This window comes from Microcebus murinus, chromosome 29 (genome assembly GCF_040939455.1).
Source record: "Microcebus murinus isolate Inina chromosome 29, M.murinus_Inina_mat1.0, whole genome shotgun sequence".
Classification (NCBI taxonomy): domain Eukaryota; kingdom Metazoa; phylum Chordata; class Mammalia; order Primates; family Cheirogaleidae; genus Microcebus; species Microcebus murinus.
In genome coordinates, this window is record NC_134132.1 from 10,371,530 (window position 1) to 10,398,724 (window position 27,195).

A 27,195-nucleotide genomic window follows, 5' to 3' on the forward strand; every position below is an offset into this window, starting at 1 on the left:
TGAGAGCAGCAGGTATGTGGGAAAGCTATCTTCCACTCAATTTTGCTGTGAACCTAAAACTGCTCTAAAAAATAGTCTGTTTTGTAAAAAAAAAAAAAAATAGGTACAAAAAATTAAGAGCGTTGGGCCTCTAAGGAGACACACTCTGTGTCTCTCCTGCTATAATCTCAACACAGAGCGCTTCTGTGACCAGATGGGTCAGTCCCTCCAACCCCCACTCACCAAGCAAGTCTCCATTGGATATCAGCTGGGTCCAATTCAGTTCTGATCCTATCTACCTGGAGACAGTGTCAGATCCCACAAGTTAAGGGCTCAGGTCCCATAGACTGCCCTCCCTCTTTGGATGCCACTCTTAAGTAGGATGCCATCTGTACTTCTGACTGCCTAGCTATCAATTGGGGTTTCCACGACCCACACGTTGGGTTCTGCTAATTTGCTAGGATGGCTCACAGAGCTCAGGGAAAGCACTTTACTTCCATTTACTGGTTTATTATAAAGGATATAACTCAGGAACGGCCAGGGGGAAGAGATGCATAGGGCAAGGTGTGGAGGTTGGAAGGCTGGGGGCTTCCGTGCCCTCTGGGCTTGCCACCTGCCCTGCTCTTGGATGTGTTCAACACAGAAGCTCATCAAATTTGTTGTTCAAGAATTTTTATGGGCCAGGCACGGTGCTCACACCTGTAATCCTAGCACTCTGGGAAGCCAAGGCAGGCAGATCACTCGAGGTCAGGAGTTCGAGACCAGCCTGAGCAAGAGTGAGACCCTGTCTCTACTAAAAAAAAAAAAGAAAGAAATTAATTGGCCAACTAAAAATATACAGAAAAAAATTAGCCAGGCATGGTGGCACGTGCCTGTAGTCCCCAGCTACTCGGGAGGCTGAGGCAGAAGGATAGCTTGAGCCCAGGAGTTTGAGGTTGCTGTGAGCTAGGCTGATGCCACGGCACTCTAGCCCAGGCAACAGAGTGAGATTCTGTCTAAAAAAAAAATTTTTTTTTTTTTTTATGGAGCCTAATTTCCAGTCCACTCCCCTTCCCAGGTGAGAGGGTAGGCCAGAAAGTTCCATCCTTCTAACTGCTTGGTCTTTCCAGTGACCAGCCCCACGCTCAGGCTATCTAGGGACCTCACCCTAAGTCATCTATCTCATTAGCAGAAACTCAGGTATAATCCAAAGGGGCTCATTATGAGTAACAAAGACACTCTAACATTCAGGATAGTCCGAGGGTTTTAGGAGCTCTGTGGCAAGAACTGGGGACAAAGACCAAACATAGTTCATGTGATACCTCAGCATCCTTGTTGAAAGCCTGTTTGGCCACAGGAAACTTCTTGTTCTTTTTGAGTCACAGCCTCCCTCCATCTGCCTATGCCTTCCTCTCTTTTGTCTCCCCAACATTTTTCTATCTCAGGGTCCCCTCTCTCCTCTCTCCCTCCCTCCAGCTGCTTGGGAAAAGTTAAGCTTTTTTTTTTTATATACTTTATTACGCAATTTTAAAATTTTACTTTATTATGCAATTCTTTATTTTTCTAACTGCACTTCCCATTCACTGTGGTTTTATTCTCTAATCAAAAGACATTTCATTCCTCAGAGACTTCTGTCACCAGTATTTCTTTCCTTCTACACATGTGTAACTCTCTTAATCCTTGTAACAGTACTATAAGGTAGATGTTACCTGTTTTATATGCAAGAAAACAAAGACAAAAAAAAAAAAAAAAGCCTGTGACTCCACCAAATACAGGTGGCCAAAGAGGGATTTGAGCCCAGGTCCATCTAGCTTTAAGGCTTCATGCTCTGCCCACACTGTTGCAACAGAAGTATTTGAGTCAAAGACATGAAAAAGTGTACTTTGATTATTTATTCCTTCATAATTAATGTTGTCATTTACTAAAATTTAACATTAACCTACCAAAAAGGCATTCTAGTCATGAAACACTTTAAGTCTGCAACAATGTTCATTTGGCTCATTGAAGTGCGAGAGTTTTCTGAAAATGTTTGCACAAAACCATTTACTGTCACCTACTTTAAGGGATGTAAAATATCGAGGGGAATTTTCCAGCTAAAATACCATTTATTTTTCTTTGAAGTGTGTGTACATGTGTGTGTTTTAGGGAAAACAGGATGTGAAACAGTTCTCATCAGTAAAATGAAAGCTTTTTCTTTGAAGTCTCTTTCATCTCTAAAATTATTTTACTTTGTATTATAGACATGAGCCCCAATTATTCATTTTTAATATTAAAAAATATCCTTTTAAATAGTTAAAGGTAGGAACACTTTTCCACTTGAAAATTTCTGGATCCAAGTGAAAGGCCACACTAGTCATTGGAAAAATCCCATATCTTTATTAAAAAGTTGGTAACTTATGATATTGAAAGATAGTTCTTAAACTCTTGAGTCATAGAGATGCCCAGTGGGGGCACTTTTAAACTTAATTTTGTTTTCTGTGTTTCCTAGTGGGCTGGTGATAGGTTTTCAGATTTCTGGAAACATAGGCAAAGAAAATCTTTTGTAGGAGGGTAGAAAAGATTTAGTGGGATCCAAAAAAAAATTATTGGTGGAAATGTTTAAGGAAAAGTTAGACTTGCTTGAAAAACATTTAGATGTAAATTGAAGAAACCAGTGAATTGGCTGATTGGTGTCAGAAACGTGGGTAGGAAGCTTGAGTGAAATGCATACACCCTCTTTACCTTCTCACGTTTACCCAGTTTTCAACTGTGCTTTAGAGGAGCCCTCAGTTCCATCAGGTTGGTCAAATCAGGTTGACTGAGAGCCCATCGTGCAGCAGACTACTCATTCTCCCCATCCTCGGCACATGCAGCTGCATGCTTTTGGGCTCTTCATGCTTCTCATTTAACCTGAGAAGTTGTCTCTTTCCTCTGTAAATCTGTCCATCCTTCACGTTCTAGTTTGTCCCAAAAGCCAGATCTCCCAGTTTCTCGAGGTTGCCTCTCAGGCCCTAGAATCACCTCGGGTTCAATATATAGATTGCCTGCCCACACCAGGATGAAGCCCAGGAATCTCTAATTTCCGTGAGTATCCCAAGTGATTCTACTATGCTAAAGTTTGAAAACTTTGTATGATCGACAGCTGTTTGAATAGAATATTCCTCCCTCATAACATATTCTTTTGGGACGGAATTTTTCTCCTCCTTCTCTTCCATCTTATTAAGTTGTACACAATCTTTGAAGAAAAATGTGAAATACAGGAAAGCGAAAAGGAAAATAATACCAACATTTAGAAATAACTATTCAACATGTTAGTGTGTGTCCATTCTTTCTCATACCAGTGTAACTATTCTATACATGTATACACTTTAAGAAAAAAACAGAGCCATAATATACATACACTTTTATGCTCTTACCAGTTATGTATTATAAACATCATATTGTGATTCTCATCAGCCAGATACCACCAGGATCACACCTGCATCTGAAATTGGGCTTACTACAGCAAGAGAGATCCATCCCTTAGAAAACAATGAGTGTCTCATTAAGAGGAAGTCAGGAGGGGCTTTATAGGGTTGGACTTGGCTAAGATGATTTTAGGGAAGATTCAAGAATCCATTCTAGATTGGGTGCTGTCAGAAATTAGGAGCAATTTGGGTATTGAGTATCGTAATTATCTAGGAAGCTAGGGGAAAAGACAAAGGCCAGAGCTGTCCTTGGAGAAGTAGTAGTCACTTCGGTTAAGTAGGAGTGGGGGATGTTTGGTTATTTTTGAGGTTGCACAGTATTTCCCACCTCTCCCCTTGTTAAATTTCTATTCAGGCAGGATTATGGTATGATCTTGTTTTTGTCTTGTTTCACCACAGTCATGGAGAGTCCTTGTCTTGATGTCAGTGTTCTGTGAAGTTACTTAGGCATGGTATTACCATATGAAACCTGTCTTGTTCATAGTTTTTAACACATTCTCAAAGGATTCGTGATCCAAAAAATAACAGTGATTGATACATGAACTCATTCAGGCTTGAAGCCATCCCTAGTTCATCTGGTTAGATGTATTATGATGTAATTTTACCTTAGTGAGTTTCTTTTGTGTTTGAGAAAGCCAGTTGCAATTATGCATTGCTTAACATGAGGATGTGTTCCTAGAAACATGTCCTTTGATGATTTCATTGTTGTGTGAACATTATGTAGTGTACTTAGAAACCCAGATGGTATAGCCTACCATACACCTAGTAGGCTATAGAGTATAGCCGGTTGCTCCTAGGCAACAAATCTGTACAGCATGTTACTGTACTGAATACTGTAGGCAGTTATAACACAGTGGTAAGTACTTGTGTGTCTAAACATAGAAAAGGTACAGTAAAAATATGGTATTATAATCTTACGGGACCACCTATATCTGAAATTGGTGCTATAGGCAGTCTGTTGATTCAAATGTTGTGCAGGACTATTAACACCTGGCTTAAATGCTTATACATAAAATAATCCCTTCAGTGCCTCATGATAGGGTTTCTCAAATTTCAATCAATTTTAGACAGCTTTTCTTCACTCAAAAAGAAATTCTACACCTTTAACAGTAATACACCATTGCCCCCAACCCCTCTCTCCCTGCCTTGGCAACTACTTAACCTACTTTCTGCCTCTATGCTAGACATTTCATATAAATAGAATTATACAATATTTGTCCTTTTGTGTCTGCCTGCTTTCACTTAGCATAATGTTTTCAAGATTGATCATGTATACATGTATCAGTATATCATTTCCTTTTCCTGCTGAATTATGTTCCATTATATGGATATATACTACATTTTATTTGTTCTTTCATTAGTTAATGGACATTTGGAGTGGTTTCCACTGTTTGGTTATGAACATCCATGTACAAATTTTTGTGTGGATATATATCTTCATTTCTCTTGGGTATGTGACTGGGATTCGAATAGCTTGATCATATTATAATTCTACATTTAACCTTTTGAGGAACTATTTTCTAAAGCAGCTAGACCATTTTACACTTTCACAAACAGTGTATGCGGGATCCAGTTTCTCTACATCCTCACCAACACTTGTTATTATCTGTCTTTTTGTTTATAATCATCCCACTGGGTGTGAAGTAGTATATCAGTGTGGTTTTGATTTGCATTTCCCTGATGGCTAATGATGTATTGAGCCTCATGTTATGTGCTTAGCTTATAGTTCATAGTTTTTAACATATTCTTAAAGGATTCATGATCCAAAAAAGTTTAACATTGATTAATAGATTAACTCATTCAGGCTTGAAGCTATCCCTAGTTCATCTGGTTAGATGTATTGCATGTCTTTTTTTAAGAAATATTCAGATCCTTTGCCCAGTCGTCATTTGGGTTGTAATATTTACAATGTTAAATTCGCTCCCCCTACCGGCTTCCTAGAGAGGGGAAACATAAGAAAAAACCTTCTGATACATGTCTCTGCATTTAGCCCAACTGATATTGAAGATACTACTCATGATATATTCAGTCACTTTACTTAAGGATTCATGTGATAAATCCTGGCTATGATTAATGTCAGGGAAAAAATATTTCCAGATGAAATCTGACTTTTATCTGACACACAGCTAGATATGTCTATTTTAGCATTGACTTCCACAAATCTGTGAGCTTAATTTTGTGTTTGCTTGCTATAACTAATTCATATTGAGTTTCTAGTACTTTTGTTATCCATTGATTGAGTTCTATTTTAATTTTATGTTTTAATTGTAATTCTCTTTATGATTATCTCAACCATTGTTTGGAAGCACATAGGATAAACTGTAAAATTAAATGATTTTCAGGCAGTACATCTTTGTGATAAAACTTACTGGTTTCTGAAACACAGTCTTTCATTTGTTTTTTTGACTGTGACCTACCAGCCATGGAACCTCTGTCTGGTTATATAAAATCTTTCGTATTTGGGAAATGGGAATAAAAATCATACTGATTTTGTATGGTTTTGTTTTAAGGATGAGCTGAAATGGTATATATAAATTGCTTTGCAGAGTGTTGAAAACATGATAAGCACTGAGTGATTTTCCTAGGTGTTTTTTGACTAAAAGGTAATACATTCTCTCAGTCTCTTAAAATAAGGAGATTTTTTTGGCCGGGCGCGGTGGCTCACGCCTGTAATCCTAGCACTCTGGGAGGCCGAGGCGGGCGGATTGCTCGAGGTTGGGAGTTCGAAACCATCCTGAGCAAGACCCCGTCTCTACTAAAAATAGAAAGAAATTAATTGACCAACTAAAAATATATATACAAAAAATTAGCCGGGCATGGTGGCGCATGCCTGTAGTCCCAGCTACTTGGGAGGCTGAGGCAGGAGGATCGCTTGAGCCCAGGAGTTTGAGGTTGCTGTGAGCTAGGCTGACGCCACGGCACTCACTCTAGCCTGGGCAACAAAAGTGAGACTCTGTCTCAAAAAAAAAAAAAAAAATAAGGAGATTTTTGAAAGGAGATACAGATAAGTAAAAGAAATTATAGAAAAGCCAGATCCAGTCACACATACATAATGATCCTATAGAGTATTTACAAGAGTGGATTATATATCTGGTTATAAGAGGATTCATCAAACTACCTCAGGATTGCCTATTGAAAAATTTTTATTTCATTTATCCAAAATAAGTATATAATATTTTCCCTCTGCTTTCATCCCAAATCACATCACATTTTATACTGTGTTTTGGGCAGACTGTTAGCCTGTCTAAAATTATCTGAAGGGGAGTAAAGATATAAAATATGGGTATAATGCAATTGAAAGTCTTCAAATAGTCATCCTTTTGGAAGTATGTTTGAAATATATTTTAATTATCTTTGTTCTACTTTGTATCTTAAGGTTAAAAAATCATAAAAATTGGAGAGAAGGACCTAACTCTGCCATTTCTTTTATTTATATTTCTTGTGTCTCTCAATTTACCTAGGCCCTGACGCCTTAATTCTGAAAAGTAATGATGTTAACTGTCTCTTTTTTTTCTTGGATTTTCATATTTTTTCCTCTTTTGTTATATATGTTTATTTTCCCCACCCTTTCCTCTCTACATTTAAGCTTGTAGTATTCACAAATTTGTTTTTTCCTCTTTCCCTTCCACATTGTGTTCTTTTCCCTTGGGGATATAGTAGTGGAATTGGTTAACAACTTGGAAAGTTCCTATCAACAGTGTGCCAGAATTGATGTACTGATTACATGATTGCTGTGGTTAGGAGAAGTTTATGGGATTATTAAATCCATCAATTTGAACCTCCTGGGACTTTAAAATTTTTCTCCTTTCATTTGTTAGTTTTGTTTCCAATAGTGTTAAATAGAAACAAAACAGGCTTACTTATTTATACAACAGCATCATGGTACTAACTGTGTTTGTTTCTAAGTTTGTTTTTTGTTTGTTTTACCAATAGGTGATTTTAGTTAATTTATCATTGCTACAGTCACAAAAGTTTTTAGTTTTTCTCTGATGGATCTTTCACATGCCGTGGTGAGGCCTTTTCCTTCCTCCCTTCCACTTTTTGACTTGAAGGATTCCCTTCCTTTTGCATTATTTGGGACTTGATATAAATGACTAGGAAATTGATTTATCACAAGCTGAAATAATTGTTTGGCCACTAGGAGTTTTGCTGTATCCCAAGGAAGGGTAACAAACCTTGTTATAAAATAGAGATTTAGCAGCAATTCATGTCTTTAAAAAACTGTTGTGCAAATAGTAATGTGAAATGTTGTTATTAAATAGTTAAACTGTGTAGGGGGAAAGGAAAACTTCCCCTTTGCCCTCTGAAAGTTCACTGAAAATAAGCTGACAAAGGCAGATTAATAGAAGAAATGGCATACAAATTTATTAATGTGCACAGGGGGAAGAATCCAAGTGATTACCCCACCAGCCAATGGGGTACATATGGTTATATATACTACTTAGGGGAAAGGGAGATGGGGAGGTGTGGATGATTTTACAGGGGTAGTAAATTACTTTTAAGAAAATTCAGTGGGCTTGAAGAACATGCAATGGCCTGCAGAGGAGTCAGTGGCTTGTGACAAGTCTGTCCAAGTGTGTTGACAGATTTCAGTCTTTCTCTCTGCCATACGAGTTCAGTTAATGAAAACTCAGGGAGAGGAACAGAGGTAATTGTTTTCTTCTTTGGCAGTTCTGGACTTTAGGCAGATAAGGGAACTTCGGAGAATGACTTTGTCCTGTACTTTGATGCAGACAATTGAGAGGCAGGTGATGGGGGGAATCAGACCTTGAGGGTGCTTTCTCAGCATGTCAAAGCACCATGTTTTGGGGTATTGGTTTCTGCACCACAACAACTGCCCCATGAATGCACAAGAGTTCTAAAGCAATGCCTCCTCGTTCTTTCCTAACAGTCCTTGATAACCTAGTATATTATAAATCATATGAGTTTTAAGTGTTTGGGGATTATAAATTTTATTTTTAAAAATCCACGTAGAGGAGCATAGTTTATGTAGTAGTCCATGGCATAGAGTATGCTCTTAGTAAATATTTGATTGCTGAATTAATAAAAGTCTTGAATTTCTATTCTACTCTGTTTATAAGTTCTTTCTACCTGTGTGATAAGGCAAGTGTTTTGCTTTCTCTGAGTTTCAGATATTTTTCATCAAAAAATGGGAATGATGGCATTTATATCCTAGCTTTCTTCATGTTGATTGACTGAGATAATATGTGTAAAAGTCCTTGGTATTTAGTACTTGATATTTTTAAAAAATTAACTCCTGAAGACACCTCTACTACTACTATTAGTATATGTAATATTTTTTTCACTTGGGATATTGGTCCCCAATTTCAATTGGCATTGATGTTTATTATATATCATTACCCTCAGCCTAATCATAACTGGAAATCAGGTTTATTCCAAAGAGAGAGATTTACTGATACTAATTTAATGCATTTGTGAAAACACAGGTTTTGGTTGAGAAACATGGACTTGAAACGTGTCTTGCTGTGCAAGTCTGAATGTCCCAGAGTCTGTCTTTCATTTGACAATTTTGAATAATAATACCTGTACTTTACTGTTGAATTGTTGTGATAATTTTTTTTTCCTGTTTGGATAGGTGCATGTTTAAGCTCTCTTTTTTTTTTTGGATTTTTTAATTTTATTTCAAAATATTAAAGGGGTACAAGTGTTTTTATAACACGGATGAATTGTATAATGCTGATGTCAGGGCTTTTAGTGTGCCTGTCACCAGAGTAGTGTACATTGTATCTGATAGGTACATTTTTATCCCTCGTCCCTCCCCCACTCTCCACCTCCTTAGTTTCCAACTTCCTTTACACCACTATGATCATATATACCCATTGTTTAGCTCCCACTTATTAGTAAGAACATGTGGTGTTTGTTTTTACATTTCTTAGATACTTCATGTAGGATAATGGTATCCAGTTCCATCTAAGTTGATACAAAAGCTATCATTTTCTTTTTATGGCTGAGAAGTACTCCATGGTGTGTGTGTATATATACACATAAATCCACTCATCAACTGATGGGCACTTAGTTGATTCCTTATCTTTGTAGTTGTGAATTGTGCTGCAATAAAGATTTGGATGCAGGCATCTTTTTGATATAATGACTTCTTTTTTTCTGGGTTAGATACCCTGTTACGGGATTGCTGGCTCGAATGGTGGGTCTACTTTTAGTTCTTTGAGGACTCTCCATACTGTTTTCCATAGAGATTGTACTAATTTACATTCCCACCAAAGGTGTACGAGTGTTCCTTTTTTTTTTTACCATGTTCATGATAACTAATCTATTGTTTTTATCTTTTTATTAATGGCCATTCCGATAGGGGCAAGGTGATATCTCTTTGTGGTTTTCATTTTCATTTTCCTGATAAGTATGTTGAGCATTTTTCCATATATTGCTGACTTGTCTATCTTTTTTTGAAACAACTATTCATGTCTTTTGCCCACTTTTTGATGGTGTTATTTGGTTTTTTCTTGCTGATTTGTTTGAGTTCTTTATAGATTCTAGATATTAGTCCATTGCCAGATGTGTAGTTTGCAAATACTTTCTCTCATTCTGTAGGTTGTCTGTTTATTCTGTTAATTATTTCCCTTGCCGTGTAGGAACTTTTTAATTTCATTAAGTCCAATTTATTTATTTTTGTTGTTGCCATATTTGCCATTTGGATCTTAAGCATAAGTTCTTTGCCTAGGTTGATGTCTAAAAGACCTTTTCCTAAGTTTTCTTCTAGAATTTTTATGATTTCATACTATGCATTTAAGTCTTTAATACATCTTGAGTTCATTTTTGCATATGGCAAGAGATAGGGATCCTGTTTCATTCTTATGCATGTGGCTATCCAGTTTCCCAGCACCAGTTATTGATTAAGGCTTCCTTCCCCCAGTGTAAATTTTTGTCTGCCTTGTTGAAAATTATTTGGTCATAGCTATATGGTTTTATTTCTGAGTTCTCTATTCTTTTCCATTGTTCTGTGTATCTACCAGTACTATGCTGTTTTGGTTACTATGGCCTTATAGTATAATTTGAAGTCAGATAATGTACCTCCAGATTTGTTCTTTTGGGATAAGATTGCTTTGGCTACTTGGGCTTTTTTTTTTTCTTCGTGTGAAGTTTAGGATTAATTTATCTATCTGTGAAAAATAATGTTGGTATTTTGATGGGAATTGCATTTAATTGGTAAATCTTAAAGCTATATGGACATTTTAACAATGTTGATTCTTCCAGTCCATGAGCATAGGTTGCTTTTCCATTTGTTTGTGTCATCTATGATTTCTTTCATCAGTGTTTTGTAGTTCTTGTAGGGATCTTTCACCTCCTTGATTTAAGTATATTCCTAGGTATTTTATTTTCTTTGTAGTTATTGTAAATGGTATTAAGTTCTTGATTTGACTCTCAGCTTGACTGTTAGTGTATAGAAATGCTACTGATTTGTGTACATTGATTTTATAACCTGAGACTTTACTAAATTATTCTCGGAGTCTTTTGGTGGAGTCTTGAGGGTTTTCTAGAAACAAGATCATATCATGGTCAAACAAGGATAGGTTTTCAGCTTGTTTGTGTACTAAGTGAGGTTGCAATTCTATTGTAAGAACTCAAGTATGAGTACAGAGACTTTTCAAGTCAAATTTAGTTTGATTTAACAATTTCGCCCTTTTGGTCAGCCTATCATTTTGAGAGATTGGCCAAAACTTTGGACATTGATGTCACTCTCTGTCACCACTGTCAGTGAGTTATTTGGCCTCGGTATGGAATTCACAAGTCACTACCCCACACCAGTTGCATATTCTTTGCAATTCTTTGTCCTTGCTGATAGAGTTGAAAGGAGACCACTCAGTGGATGGATGGCTGCATACAAAAAAACATTTAGGACTTGAGAGGATATAACACACCGAGGGGACTATTATGATGACTACCAAGAGGATAATATCAAGACACCAAAGTGTATTCATTAACAAGTGTCCTCATGAAACAACTGAACCAAATCAATTAGTTCAAGGTTCAGGCACTACTGGCAGTTGAACAGTATTTCAGTCTAATAGGTCATAGTCCTACTTCAGAGTGTGATGGCAATTAAGGACCATACTTTGTCCAATTTAAAGAGGTATCCATTTTGTTAGCCTAGTAACTCAAGTCATAAAAACCTTGAGACCTATTATTACAGAAGACATAGACATAAAAGATTAGAAAACCTTGGAAAACCAAAGCCTCCTATTCACCATTTAGGATGCCTGCAAACCAATTGTTAGTTGCTTCCATAAACATATCGTGTGTTTTTCTCTTGAGAAAATTCCTTAATGTATTTTGCAGCAGTGTCTAAGGAAACAGCAGTATTGGCCACATTTTTAATTAAGCTTTCTGTAGTAACAAAATCAGGGGACATGGATACAACATTCAGTTTTTTTTTTTGTTTTGTTTTTTTTTTGAGACAGAGTCTCGCTTTGTTGCCCAGGCTAGAGTGAGTGCCGTGGCGTCAGCCTAGCTCACAGCAACCTCAAACTCCTGGGCTCGAGTGATCCTACTGCCTCAGCCTCCCAGGTAGCTGGGACTACAGGCATGCGCCACCATGCCCGGCTAATTTTTTTATATATATATCAGTTGGCCAATTAATTTCTTTCTATTTATAGTAGAGACGGGGTCTCGCTCTTGCTCAGGCTGGTTTTGAACTCCTGACCTTGAGCAATCCGCCCGCCTCGGCCTCCCAAGAGCTAGGATTACAGGCGTGAGCCACAGCGCCCGGCCTCAACATTCAGTTTTGTTTAGTACAAACATAAGACCCCAACTTGAGCAAAAATATCTAAAGCTGCATGATGTTCCATTAAGTGTTTTTGTTGAATGCATATGTTATCCACCTTTTTCAAAGAGTGGCTTCTACCCAATCTGAAACCCTAGGAGGTCTGACTGTAAAATCTAAGATTTTTCCCAATTTACAGATTAGCTTTAAATTTCATACTACCGGTACCCCACTACCACCAAAAGTAAACCTCTGAAACCCTAGAGGAATCTTAGTAGAAACGAGCTTATCTTATTCAGTTTTAAGGTTCGTGCTAATTTTGATTGACTGTTTTGGCCTCTCATCACAGGAGCTACTGTGGGAATTTTCAGAGGATGCTATTCAAAAGCAAGGAAGTGAGCCAGACCAAATAGCAAGATCTGAACTAGTGAGGAGATAGAACATAGTAAGTAAATTATTCACAGACCTATATAGGTCCTTGGGGGTTAGAAAAGAGAGTTAACCTAGTTGTGTTTGATTAGAGTTAAATCTATTTACCTGTAAATATGCATAGCTTCTGAACAAGTTCTAGTGGGAAATTTACTTTTTCATGGCCTCATTATAGCAACAGTGATGTTTAGAATACCAAGGGTAATTTTTCACTCTTTGTTTGGAGTCTCAGGATGATTCTCATTGGGAACACGTAGAGGCATTGGTATCAGAATTGTTTTCTGATTTTTTTTTTTTTTTTGTATTAGTGCACAAACTCAACAATTGCTCTGGTTTTGTGCTAGAGCATAAGCTTGAGCTAACGTCATCTACTGATTATCATCCCATGGATTTTCATGTTGGCAAAAGGAAAGGATTAGGACAACAGGAAATAAGAAAATAAATTACAAAGCATAAGGCTTTCATGGTGGCAGAAAAGGCTTCATCTGTGATTTTGGGAAAGCTGTCCATGTCTAGGATGCCATGTGCTTCTGGGAAGAAATTTCTGGCTAGCTTCTGGAAGAAGCTTCTGGTTAGCTTTACCTGGCAGGGCTTCTCAAACTACGGCCCGCCAAGGACATTTATCCAGCCCGCCGGGTATTTTTGCCACCGCTGCCTGTCCTGCTTAGCTGCTGACTTGTCCTAGGCCCACAGTGCACATGTGTGGAATGTGCGCGGCACTCTATAATGGCCCTCCAACAGTCTGAGGGACAGTGAACTGGTCCCCTGTTTAAAAAGTTTGAGGACCCCTGCATTAAAGTCTCCAACAGGTATACAGTTCCAAGAGTCTAAAGGGGTCCTTTTGAGTTTTAAGATGTGGAACCAAGGTTTGAGGCCCTGGAGCTTCACTGCAGCGTGGATAGTGAGATGAACTTGGCATGGTCCCTTCCAAAGGGGTTCAAGGGCAGTCATCTTCTGATATAATTTCCAGAAGACCCAATCTTCAGGGTTCTAGACTGTAAAGGCTTTGATTGTCCTCAATTGGTTGATCACGAAAAGCTTCCTTTCCCTGGTGAAAGTATACTTCAGCATAAAGCCTTGCAGTGTGTAGTCATAGCAGAGTTCAGGGGAGTACAGAATGCATGAGGTTCTCTTATCAGAGGCATACGTTTTCCAGTTTACTATTTCATAATTGATCAACTTATGTTTTTCAGTGAGAGTAGATCTGATTTCCATTAAAGCCAACAGTAATACCTTTGACCAAGGCAACCCAATTGACTCAGTTAACTTTGCCAATTTCATTTTTAAGATGACATTTGCTCTTTTAACATTTTCAGAAGACTGAGGGTGACAGGGGCGATGATAGTGCCCTTGTCTCCATAATACCTTATTTAACTGCTCTATAACTTACCCAGTAAAATGACTACCCCTATCACTGGAGATTTCTGCAGGGATACCCCATAAAGGAAATACCTTTTCTAATAATTTCTTAGCTACTATCACAGAGCATCGGTTTTCCTACATGGGAAAGCCTCTACCCAACCGGAAAACATACAAACTACTACAAAAACCTGCTGATACCTAATTGAGGGTGGCAACTGAATGAAGTCCATCTGTAAATGTACAGATGGTCCATCAGGTGGAAGAAGTATGCCGCCTGGAGTTTTGATCGTTTTCCCAGGATTATGAGTTTGAAAAACTAAACATTGGTTATGAACCATTTTCACAATTTCAAAATGGTCATCCCACCAATAGTTTTTCATAATTTGGATCATTTTTTCTGTTCCATAATGAGTTGTGGAGTACGGAGATATTAACAATGGAAGCTTCAAAGACCAGGCAGCCATCCAGGCCCTCTGTGAGTCCATACTTAACATGGAATTTATATCCTTTTAGATACCAATTTTGTTTTTCCAAATCCAGGTACATTGTACTGTTTATTAAATAGGTCATCATAAGGGAGTTGACTTGGATCAGTCTTATGGAGTTCATTCAAATTGCATGACCTAACAGTTTTATCACTAGCTAATTTAGCATAAAAATCTATTAGGGCATTCCTTGATATTCTGGTTCAGTTTTATAAGTATGAGCTTCAATCTTAATAATGGCAGTCTGTAATGGTAACAGGATAGTGGAAGGGAGTTCATCTATTTGGAGTCCATTTTTAACGGAGGTCCCCCAAGAAGTGAGAAACTCTTGTTTTTTGGTAACATGTCAAAATCATGTACTACTACAAAAGCATATATGCCATCTATATAAACATTTACTAACTTGCCTTTAGCCATATAACAAGCTCTAATGAGAGCAAAAAGCTCCATGGGTTGAGCTGACTTAAATTGAGGAAGTTTCTTCTCTGTTAGCTCATTTTGGATGGTAATGGCATGCCTTGCCTGATATCTTCCTTCTGAGTTTTTGGCTTGGACCCATCAACAAAAAGTATTAATTCAGGATTAGTCAACAGAGTATCTTAACACGATGGGCCGACATTTCCAATACCACACTTACAAGGTTATGGTCTTTACCATCATCAGGCAGAGGGAATAGAGTAGCAAGTAAGAGATTAGGAGGAGACAGGAGAATTTCATAAAATGCTAGTTTACCTGCTGAAAAATGCGAGTTTGGTTGGAATTTAATAGACTTTTCACAGCATGTGGGACTTGCAAATTAAGTTCATGCAGTAAAACCAGCTCAGCTGAAGCTCCTATCAACTTGGCTGCTGCCCTTCCTGCTTTTAAATAATTAAGATGTCCCTTAGCTAGTAGGTTTCATTGAAGGCTCTAATATGGAGTAGGCCTATGTTTTCCCCCATATTCTTGGGTAAGAACTCCTAATGCCTGATTGTTATGTTTATGAACAAACAAGATAAAAGATGTAATGTAATTTGGAAGTCCTAAAACTGGGGTCTGTTGTAAGGCCAATTTCAGTTGGCAGAAAGCCTACTCATGACTGTCTTCCAAGGTAAGGGCTGTGGTACTGCATTTTTAGAACGCTTATATAATGGTGAGGCCATTATGGAAATATTTGGGACCCAGGACCTGCAAGACCAAGAAAACTTTTTAATTTTCTTTTGGTTGCAGGCGAAGGAAAACTTTCAGTAGTTTTTATACTCTCGAGTCAGAGGGAAATCCCTTCAGCAGTCAGGTTGTGTCCTAAGTAGTGGACTTTTTCTTCTGAAAACTAAAATTTTTCCATTGAAGCCTTGGGACCTTAATGTGAGTTGCTGTGAAAGGTAAATTGAGTCACTTTTGGAGATCTTTAGTGTGGGATATCATAACAGGTTATCCACATACTGAGTAAGACTAGAATTCGAGGAAACTACTGGCTTTTATGAAGTCCTGATGCAAAAGCCTGGGAAAAATACAAAACGGCTTCAGTAAACTCTAATGGCTGCAGTCCCCAAGCCCCAGGTTGCAGACCAGTACCAGTCTCCAGTCTGTTAGAAACTGGGCCGCACAGCAGCAGGTGAGCGGCGGGCTATGGAGCAAAGCTTCATCTGCATTTACAGCCACTCCCCACGGCTCACATTACCGCCTGAGCTCCACCTCCTGTCAGGTCAGCAGAGGAGGTGTTAGGTTCTTACAGGAGCGCGAAGCCTACTGTAAACTGCACATGCGAGGGATCTAGGTTGCTCACTCCGTATGAGAATTTAATGCCTGACGATCGGGGGTGGAGCTGAGGTGGTGATGCTAGCGCAGGGGAGCAGCTGCAAATACAGATGATCATTAGCAGAGGGGGTTTGGCTACACAGAGACCATAATAAATCAATTGCAGACTCATATCAAAACCCTATCCGTGAGTGGCAAGTGGCAAGTGACAAGCTGCATCTGGTGGCAGGCTTTACAGTGGCAAGTAAGTGATGTACTTTAGTTGTACAGCTGCATCTGGTGGCGGACTTTAAGTCAGAATCTGACACTTATTTTAGTTGGTGCATGGCCCATCCATTCTTTTATTTACCACTTCTGTCTGCACCTCTTTCCTGCACCTGCAACTTGTCTCAGTCACAGTTTTGGTAAGCCCACAAGTTAACCCTAGCAAAAATGAATAAAAAAACCCAAACATTGCTGGAGAACTTCTTTGAAAAGGGGGAAAGACCCAATGATGAGACGGCAGAAGACTCAAGACTGCCAACAAAATGAAAGCTGCATTAAAGTTAACAATAGTCCTACTGAAATGATGGGCTTGTTGCAACAGGTGATTGACATTCTCCAAACCTGCTTTGTATAATATGTGGGGACCGGCTATCCAAGGAAGCTGTGAAACCTTCAAAACTGCTTTGCCATGTGGAGACCGAGCACCTTGCATTACAAGACAAGCCTTTGGAGTTTTTCCAAAAGAAAAAAATGTGCACATTAAGACCAGAAGCTTGCCAGTGAGGTCTTTGCTTCTAAAAAAGAAAAAAAAAAAAAAAAAAAAAAAAAGACCAGAAGCAATTATTGAAGGCCACCACTTCATCAGATATATCTGCACTGAGAGCATCGTTCTTAGTGGCTAACCGCATTGCTAAAGGTACTGGTGAAGAGTTGATGCTGCCTACTGCTAAGGACATTTGCAGTGAACTTTTAGGAGAGGCTACAGTTCAAAAGGTAGCACGTGTTCCTCTTTCAAACTAGCACCATAACTAGACAAACTGATGAAATAGCAGAGGATATTGAGACACAGTTGTTAGGATTATTAAGTCACTGTGGTATGCATCCAAGTCTGCCAGTGTTGACAACAAAGCAGCAATGCTTGTTTTTGTGCGATGTTTTTCAGAAGGATGAGCCTGAGGATGTGTGCTTTTGTTGCCAGCCAACACCACAGCTGCAGAACCAGTCAAGTCTTTAAATGATAACATATCAGGAAAACTAAATTGGTCATTTTGTGTCAATATATGCACGGACAAAGTGGCTGCCATGACTGGATGGCTTTCTGGTTTCACTACTTCTGTTAAGGAGGTCGCTTCTGAATGTGAGTTTACACACTGCCGTCCATAGAGAAATGCTAGCTAGCCGAAAAATGTCACCTGAACTAAACAGTGTTTTGTAGGATGTGATTAAAATTATCAACATTAAAGTACATGCCCTTAACTCGCGTCTATTTGCATGACTCTTTGAGGACATGGTCACAGAGCGCTAAAGTCTTCTCTTATGCACAGAAGTGAGATGGGTTCCTAAAGGTAGGTCACTGGCCAGAGTTTTTGAGTCATGAGAGCTGCTCCAGAGATTTCTTTTAGAAAAACAATCACCACTGGCAGCACATGGCAGTGACACAGAATGGGTCACAGAACTTGCTTCTGTGACATAATCAACCTGCTCAACAAAGTCAGTCACTTCAGGGGAGAGTGACAGCTGTGTTCAAGTTGGCAGGCAATGTGGCTGCATTCAAAGCCGGACTGGAATTATGGGGGCGATGAGTGAACATTGGGATTTTTGACATGTTTCAAACATCAGCAGAGAATTTGAAAGAGACTGAGCCAGGGCCTTCTTTCTCCTGGCTGGTGCACGGTCACCTGTCTCAGCTTTCTAAAGAGTTTGAGCATTCCTTCCCAACCACAAAAGATCCCTGAACTGCGACCCATTTGTGAATAAGCTAGGTGAATCAATTTTGTTCGTGCTAGAAGAGGATTAACTGCTTGGATAGCAAATGCTGGTGGCCTTAAAAGTATTTTTGAGAAACAATTTCACATCTCCATACACTCTGGATTAAAGCCAAGGTGGAATATCCTGAGATTGCCACAAAAGCACTGAAAAGCCTGCTTCAATTTCCAATATCCTATCTTTGGGAAGCAGGGTTTTCTGCAGTGACAGCAACCAAAACGAGATTATGGAGTAGACTGGACATAAGCAACACACTTTGGGTGTCGCTGTCTCCCATCACCCCCAGATGCGACCGTCTAGATGCAGGAAAATAAGCTTAGGGCTCCCACTGATTCTGCATTATGATGACTTGTATAATTATTTCACCATAATGTAATAATAATAGAAATAAAGTGCACAATAAATGTAATGTGCTTAAATCATCCCAAAACCATGCCCCTCCACCCTCCCAGGTACATGGAAAAATTGTTTCCCATTAAACCAGTCCCTGGTGTCAAAATGGTTGGGGCCTACTGCCTTATGGCATTAAAGTCCAGGTGTACAGCTGATTTTTTTTGTTGTTGTTTTACAAGTAAAAGCAATCAAGTGTCGACTCTCTTTATGAACTGGAATGCTAAAGAAGGCTGAGCAGAGGTCTGTTACCATGAACCACTTTGAATCAGCAAGTACTTTATTAGATAATAAATTATTAGCATTTGGGACTACAGGAAATCTTGCTATTACAATTTTATTAATTGCTTGTAAATCTTGAATAAATGTGCAGCCTTACACATTTGGGTTTTTAACTGGTAGGACTGGAGTATTTCAAGGACTGGTACAGAGAATTACTTATAAATTCTTGGTTAATTAAATCTTCTATTGGTGAGAGCCCTTGAATTGCTTCAGGTTTTAGTGGATACTAGAGTGATTTAGGAAAAGATTTAGAACAGCGTTCCCCAGCCTTTTGGCACCAGGGACCAGTTTCCCACTTTCATGGAAGACAGTTTTTCCACAGAATGGCAGGGGGAGTTGTAAATACAGATGGATGTTAAGAAGCTTCCCTTGCTCACCTCCTGCTGGGTGTGGCCCCCCCCCTTCCTAAGTTTCATGGAAGACAATTTTTCTACCGACAGTGGGGTGGGGGTGGGTGGAGCTCTGCACCCAGTCTCCAACAGGCCACGGACCAGGGGTTGGGGACTGCAGGTTTATAAGGACTTATTTGGACCTTTATAGGTTCCACACTTTTAATCCTTCCTATATCAGTTGAGGCCCATAAATATTCAGGTATTTTAGATAGGTCAGGGGGTATTATGGGCCTGAATTTCAATCTTACCAATTTCTGCTTGTAGAGAGCATAGTAGTACTGGTTCAGGAGAGTCAGGAAATGCTAAGATTATTCTCTTGAGAATTTTATATGCCTTTTTATCTTTGAAGGTAAGTATCGCCCTAGCAGGTTTACTGGAGCAGTATCACATAATAAAAATGTTTTTTTTTTTCTTTTTCTGAAAATGACCCTAAGGTCAATTGGACAGGTTCAGACGTGGGAACTGCTTGAACGCGAATAAAAACCCCGCCACATAAATAACCTTTTACTCTGAGGGATTCGTTGGCTTATTAAAGTTGAGTTTATATGGTATTAATAGATAAGGTGCCTCTGGTGTCCACTAGAATTGTACAAGATTCCACATTTTATTTTACCTTGTTTTTCTATGTTTGTTTACGGGTATCTTGGAACAGTTTACTGGAGAATCAACCACTGTTGATTGTTATCAGTGTTGATTATGATTGCAGAGTTAATCTTGGGCTCCCTCTAGTGGCGACACAGTCCAAGCTAAAGGGAGGGAGTTGGGGGACTGATTAAAAAGCAGACTGTCTTTTCCAGTGTTCTGGTTGTTTGCAATGAAGGCAGGTGCTTGGGGTTAAAGAATTTCTTGTTGAAGGACCTCTTGGTTGTGATTTAAATAAAAATAAGAAAGAAGATGTCTTTGATGTCAGTCGCTATTGGAATTGGAGAGACTAAGATTTTTGGCCTTTTGGGTTTTTCCTTTTTGTTCAATAGAGGGCACCAATTCGGTCGTATCTCTGAATGCCTGTCCTGGTTTATGTTTTTTAATTAAACTGCTAAGTTCAGGATGGAATCTATTTATAAATAGAGTAGCTGATGCTGTTTCAGTCCCCATGGGAGCTACTCCTTGCTGTATTTTGAGCCCAGAATGTTTCACAGTGTTTCTAAGCCAGTTCCATACTCTGAAACTGGTTCATCCTTCTTCTTCTTTTGGTCTGTAAGGTTATATTATGGACTGATAGATTTTTTGTGGAAAAATCTCGTAATTTGAATCTAAACGTTTTCAGTTTTTCTAGCTTCATTTAGCCCTTCTCATTAGGTTTTAGAAGTGTCTTTAATATCCTCAGGTTTGTCTCATTCCACTGCTGTCATCTATTTTTGAGCTTCACCATGCCCCAATATGACATGAATAAATTGGTAAAGGTCAGGAAATCCTAGATCGCAAGCTCCTACTGCAGCTGCCTTTTTCACAAATCAATAACAGGGTGCAAGGCAAGACCTGTTGTAAGGGCCTAGCTAAAAATAATGGTAATAATTAGTAATTGTCCCCCTGCTTGTTTATCTATAATTGCCACTTGAGCCATGCAGCTGGTGGTCATAGAGATTCTTAACTTCCCCTCACAGTTGCTGCCCATAAAGATTCTTAACTTTCTCCATAGATAACATTACCTTTTTGAAACCTAAAGGTAGTTTTTAAAGATATTTTTTAGGGCCCACATTCCAGTGGGTTGGTTGACCCACCCAGTGGACCAGTGGCCCATACCAAGAAACCTACTCTACTGGAATTGTGACCCCAGGGACTGAAACAAGAAAATGATTTCTACATTTCTGTAATTTTGCCCCAAGTAGCAAACCCAATTGCCTAATCCCTGGCCTGTCAAACTACCCTTAAAAACTTTGTCTCCCAAATTCTCAGAGAGGCGGATTTGAGAAATTTCTATTGTCTCCTCACTTAGCACTATGTGGAATAAAGACTCTCTCTGCCTTATAAAACCCAGCTAACTCAGCCTGTTTGGCTGCTTCTTGGGCGGCAGGCATATGAACCTGGTTGGGAGCAACACTATGGGAATTCTAAATTCCTCAGTAAATTTTGAGGATTTTCCCTTGGCTTAGGGAAGTCCCTTACAATAGCTCTAAGCTGTTTTAGACCATGGAGTGGAGGTGGTTACAGCAGAAAAGCCTGACTGATCAGAAGGTCTTACTTCGTAAGGCATCTATCTAACTTCTTTTTTCATCATCTTCTGAGTAAGAGGGTAATTTAGTGAAAAGTTAGTGGACTCAGTATTTAGGTAAAGTTGCATAAAGAGAAGGAACAGTTGAGGTTAGTTCAGTGGGAGTACAGTCCTCTTACTTATCCTTCATCGGTTGCTTAAGCTTTTCATTTGCTTTTTGCAAAGAATCTTTTAAGGAGGCAATTTTTTATTACTCTTTTAGATGCCTCACATACCAATTGTTGTATGTATCCCACTGTTTTTGTGGGGGTTTTGATCCTCTTTTTCCTGATATGCCTTACAAATAAATAGTTTTATCCAAATTAAAACTTCCACATTGTGGCCATCTTAATTTCTACATTGTCTCTAGTAAGAACCCACTTTTGTCAAAATGTATGTAAGTTCTGGGCCTATAAGTTTTATACATAAAATTATCTAGAGTTCCAGACTCCTTGGGTTAAAACAATACATTATCAAAAACGTACCTACCTGAGGCTCAAGACCTCTAACCAAATCTAGTAGAGTTAATTGTCAAATCCAATCTGATCCTGGACCCAATCCAGTCTAAATATTGCTCAAATAAACTTGGAGAGCCCAGGACCCAAATTAGTGGAGCTTGGAATGCATGAGAAAATTCACCCATGACTTCTTGTTACAAACAAAAAGAGCAGTGAGCCCAACTGGCTCCACAGGTACCTCACCTGGTTGCCTAGTGTTCCTAGGGGCCTCTGGAGTATTACTTCAGATCCTCACTTCTGACACCAAATTTATTATAAGAAAAACTTTGGACAAATTAAATTAAACAGAGTTTAATTGAGCAAGAACAAAGAAAAAAATCACAAATCAAGCAGCCCCCAGAATCAGAAATGATTTAGAGAGACTCCAGGACTGCCACAGATCCGGTAAGAATTATGGACAGAAAAAGGAAAGTGATATACAGACAACAGAAGTGAAGATACATAAACAGCTGCATTGGTTACAGCCTGGCATTTGCCTTATTTGAGCTCGATTTGAACAGTTGGTTGCCTGTGGGTATTTGAAGTATGGCTGCTGTGATTGGCTGAAACTCAGCTGTTGTTACCAAAGCATACTTCTAGTTTAGGTTTTTAGCTTGAGTACTAAATTAGGTTGCAGTTCATACATAAGAACTCAAATATGGGAGAACAGAGGCTTTCTCAGGCCAAATTTACTTTGATTTAATACCTCACAAAAGAGACTTCAACTGATAAGACTCAAACTGATAAACAGAAAAAAAAGTGGATGAAAGACAATTCATAGAACAGAAAATACAAATGGCTAATGAGGATTTTTTTAATCTTTAATTTTACTGATAATAAAAAGAAATATCGGTTTTAAAATGAGAAATCATTTTCACTTACTAAATTAGGATATATTTTATAAAATATTCAAAGTTGGGAAAGTTGAGTTATAAAATATAAACTTCCAGAGCCAGTGTATGTCAGGAGCCTTAGCATATGTTCATATCCTTTGTGATCCAGAAGTTTCACTTTCAGGAATCTTTACTAGAAAATAATCAGAATGAGGACAAAGCATTACTTGCAGTCACATACGTATAAAAATCAAACTATGTAAATGTCTACACATGGGAGAATAACTGAGGAATCTCCTATATGAACACAATATGATTTGTTTATAGTGTTAGCGTGGGAGCATGCCTCTGATATAATCTTAAGTGAAAAAAATTAGGACATAAAATTATCATAAATCAGATCTAAATTATGTTTTTTTTTTTTTCTTTTCAGACACTGTAAGGTGACTAATAAATTATGTTTTTTAACAAGCATAGAAAATATTCTGGAAACATGTTTGTTAAGTGTTGTTGGGGTCCTCTGTTCTTTTATTATCTTTGCTGCTTTAATAGCACATCCATGTAGGGGAGGAAAACCCATCCTAGGTTCATGGCTGAGGCCCCTATAACAAAAGACAGATTAACAAGAGAAAAGCATACAAAGTTATTTAATAAATTTTATGTGACGGGAGCCATCATAAGAAAGACCCGAAGACATGGTTAAATCTGTGTATTTTTATGCTAGGTTTAACGAAGAGTGGACAGTCGTGGAAAAATATGATAGGAAAAAGAGAGTATAATCTAATAGTAATAAACTGGAGGAAATTTATCAACGCCTGTTCAGATTCTTCTCTGTGACCCTTCATTTTCAGATATAAGGATATTCTTTTCATATAGGGAGGACATGTCTCACATCAGGGTCTTATGACATGCTTCAGGGGGAATTCAGAAAGTCCTTCCTAAATCCTATGACCTGCTTTTGGGGGAGAAAGGTGGGAGAGGCTGAGAGTGGCCTTCCTGCCTCTGCAGTTTTCTCGGATTCCTTTAGCTTAAATTATTCAATATGCCAAAGTGCCATATTTTGGGATAGTGTGTCCTGAACCTCATTATCTGCACTTAATAATCACAGAGGGTTGTTGTTTTTACTTCCCTTCCTCCACTGGACTATTCATGGGAGAAGGCACCATGTCTCTCGTATTAGTGCCTGTACAGCATGCAGTGTGATGCCTGACCCAGTGTTGGCAAAAATACTGATTGGGTGATGGGCCTATAGCTTTATTTTTCGTGACGGACCTACAATACATGTATTATCTGAAAAAGAAGACAAATTTTAGAAAGGTTTCTGTTATGATAATGTTCTCTAGTAATCAGCCCAGTTTTCTAATGGGTGAATGGGAAGCATACGTGATAAAATCTACATAAAGGTAGAAGTAGAAACATTTTTTTTCTTTTTGAAGGGAGATTATGTCCTTTCTCCCAACTCCATTCCATTTTATGATACTTGGGTTGTGTGATTCTGTCTTGTGGAAATAGAGTCTGCACAATCTTTTACCTGCATAAATAGAAATGAAATGTACTCTATCACTCTGTCATGTCCTGTGGTTTGCTTAACGTGATTTGGTGTCTTGGCTCTGCTGCACGTGGTGCTGGTTAGCTATAGATACACAAGGAATATCAGGTTTGAAGGGAAGTATTGAAATGAGAGCTGATTTTGGTTTTCCCTTTTCCTCCCACCTCCTCTCCTCAGGTGTAACTTTTTTATGCCTTTGTACAATTTAAATGCTTTAAAGCTGGGGCAAGTGACACTGCACATGTAATATCAGCATTTTCTAAGTATGCCAAATATATTAAAAATTGGCAGAAAAAGTGCTTACAAAAATAAAAAGAGCATAATAGTTTCCTTCTGGCTTGCCTGAAATGGATATTTTAGTTATCAGTTCAAATATTTGGAAATCGTAAAACCTATCAAATTTTCTAATGACATAGCATATGGAGTAGAAAGTTACTGAAAGTTGGGTTAGAGGCTAATTTTGCTGCAAATCACATATGTAGAATTATGGATGTCTAGAAGTATGCTTATGTTCATCAGTATATGTGTATAAGATAATTTGAAAGTATTTAGAAGCAGTTAACAGCTATGTAAAATAGAGCATTTTTATTTAAAGCAATTCTGATAGAATAAGGATGGAAGGAAGAAAATTTTGGTAGAATTTAGCTGGTTTCTAGGGTCCAGTGGAAGAGAAAACTACCTCAGAAAAATGAGGAATGTGCCTGCAGACTTAAAGCTGAGTTTGAATGTGTAAATTTTTCTTAGAGCTGAGCAGTGACTAGGAAGCAAGTTTGTGCTTTTCCCTTATGCACTGTTAGTCCTATTAATGAATAGCAGCAGGTGACTGGTAGTTTTCTGAGCTGAAGAAGCGTTGTGCGTGGGATCTAGAAAGTCAGGTTTAAGAAAAAGATGTCAGTGACTTAAGACCGGCGTCACATGACTCCCTCTACTTGCCGACACTGAGGCTGTGGATCAAATTTCAACTCCAGGCAGTCCTCCCAGCCATGTGGGTTTAGCCGAATAAAAAGCAAAACCACACTTCCTAACATGTTAGGAGCTGCTCTAAGCTTACTGTGGGGCCTTTGGATCGAGGAGCTGTTTTTCAAATCAGAGCATATCTGCTGAATGGAATTTTAGTGTTTTGCTGTCATTTTGATGTTTTCATCTGGCCTTCATCAGTTCCTCCAAACACTTCCTGAGAGAATGGGGGCAGGAGCTCTAGCCATCTGTGTAAGTACAGGCCTCCTTCTGTCTTCTGTGGATTCTGCCAGTTTTTAGGGGAGGCCTTTGCCCTCCTTGTTTTGATGAGAACTTTGTGTAACTTTTCCTTTCCTTCCTAGGAGAGGGGGGAAATAGCTGTTACTTAAACTCCTAACTATTCAAATGGGTATTACCCAGCATTTGGGGTGACATTCAGCATTTTTGTGCTTTTCAGTTTCCAAAAAAACGTGAAGGAAAACACATGCCTAGTTGATTTGGCTAAGTCAGCTTGATTTAAAGTAGAGTATACCCAAGTGGTTTAGACTTTCTTGTTCCTAAAGAGTTAAATATGAATGTTTAATTGTAGTTAGTGGAAAAATCCTGTGGCTAGCTTGAGAAAGAATTGAAATAACCATTAATTAACCTTTGAGTATGTATATGACATTTTTCTATTTCATATTTTTGTTTAGTAACTATTTTTGTTTAGTAACTCGAGAAGTTTTGTTTTAGCACAGTTGCTGAAAGTGATGGTGGAAAAGCTTGGTTAGTGTATGTGAATCCTTAATCAACTGGAAACTTATGGTTTTTATAATACAGGAGCATCAGTAAACAACACCAATATAAAATCTGTAGGGAAATGTGCATATTTCTAGGATGGAAATTCATGAATTTCTAAAAAATTCTGGTGCTTATAAAAAACCTTTTACAATAATCAAATATTGTCAATTATATAATTTATAGAATGCTGTAATTTATATTTTTATTTCACTATAGAAAATGCATAGATTTATATGTGAATTATATATATTTAAATTTCAAGTTCATATTGTGTTCCGTGGGGCATTTTATTTGTCCAGAGAGGTACTAAATGAGAACCTTCTTCTTCTTTATTATTACCTTAACTACTCATTATCTGTTCACTTATTGTTTTTTATTTTTTTATTTTTTTATTTTTTGAGTTTCAGAAAGAGCTGCAGTTTGTTGTGGGTGTGATGTGTGATGGCATCCTTAAATATCCAGAAATCTGGGCAATTTTGACACATAGACATTGAATGGTCACCAGATGGAGGACCGTCCATCCCCACAGATTGCATCTTCTTAGTAAAACTCTGCAGGATGACTTTCTTGTTTCCAGGCTCAGAACTTTTCAGCATCCTGTGTGTCAGGCTGTCTGTCTTTTAGCCCTGAGGCTTGTAGCATCTTTTTATCACTCCAGAGAATTTCCTTCAAAATCTGACTTGTTTATGTGTAAAATATTGATGTTTATATTTTGTTACAAAGACAAATCTTCTGTTAGCTTTATAAAAGAAAATATAGAATGGAAAATGTGTAGAATGAGGCTGCAGATTGACCTATTTGTCTTGCAGATTTGTAGTCATCTCTGATTGGTTGTCTTCTTGCCCTTGGCCCACAATACACTGATCTCTACCTTAACTGAAATACACTTTGACTCCTGTGAAACTTCATGATTTTCCTTAATTTATATCCAAAACATGAACAAAACTTCATTTAAGGTTGACATAAAAATCACTGTTTAAGAAACTACTCAGCGTAGATGAGTCTCTTCTCTGATGGTTAATCTTCCCTGGTTATTTGATGAGATTCCTAGTGAGGAGGTCTCAAGACTATTGCATTTCTTTTGGAAAGAAGTTTCTTTAATCAGGTGAGGAAATTCCAGAGAGAGTCCTTCCTGCTGCTCAGGAAAGAAAGATCAGACAGACAGGGTGAGCAAATATTAACTACATTCCTAGTGTTTG

At 38.3% G+C, this 27,195-nt stretch overlaps 1 protein-coding gene across 6 annotated transcripts in view; it reads left to right on the forward strand.

Moving 5' to 3' along the window:
• The window catches only part of FAM13A (family with sequence similarity 13 member A), a 245,794-nt gene that overhangs the window by 1,891 nt on the left and 216,708 nt on the right, over window positions 1-27,195 (forward strand). Inside the window, exon 1 of one of the 6 annotated variants that reach the window (XM_075998713.1) lies at window positions 11,873-12,586. The exons of 4 other annotated variants lie outside the window; for them this stretch is intronic. Coding sequence is in view for 1 of the 2 variants with exons in the window: in XM_012774037.3 (XP_012629491.2) it covers window positions 25,394-25,468 (75 nt within the window). In the remaining variant the exon portion in view is untranslated. Of the gene's footprint in view, window positions 1-11,872; window positions 12,587-16,972; window positions 25,469-27,195 lie in introns of those variants that run through there. One more of the 6 variants, XM_012774037.3, reaches the window with a different exon arrangement.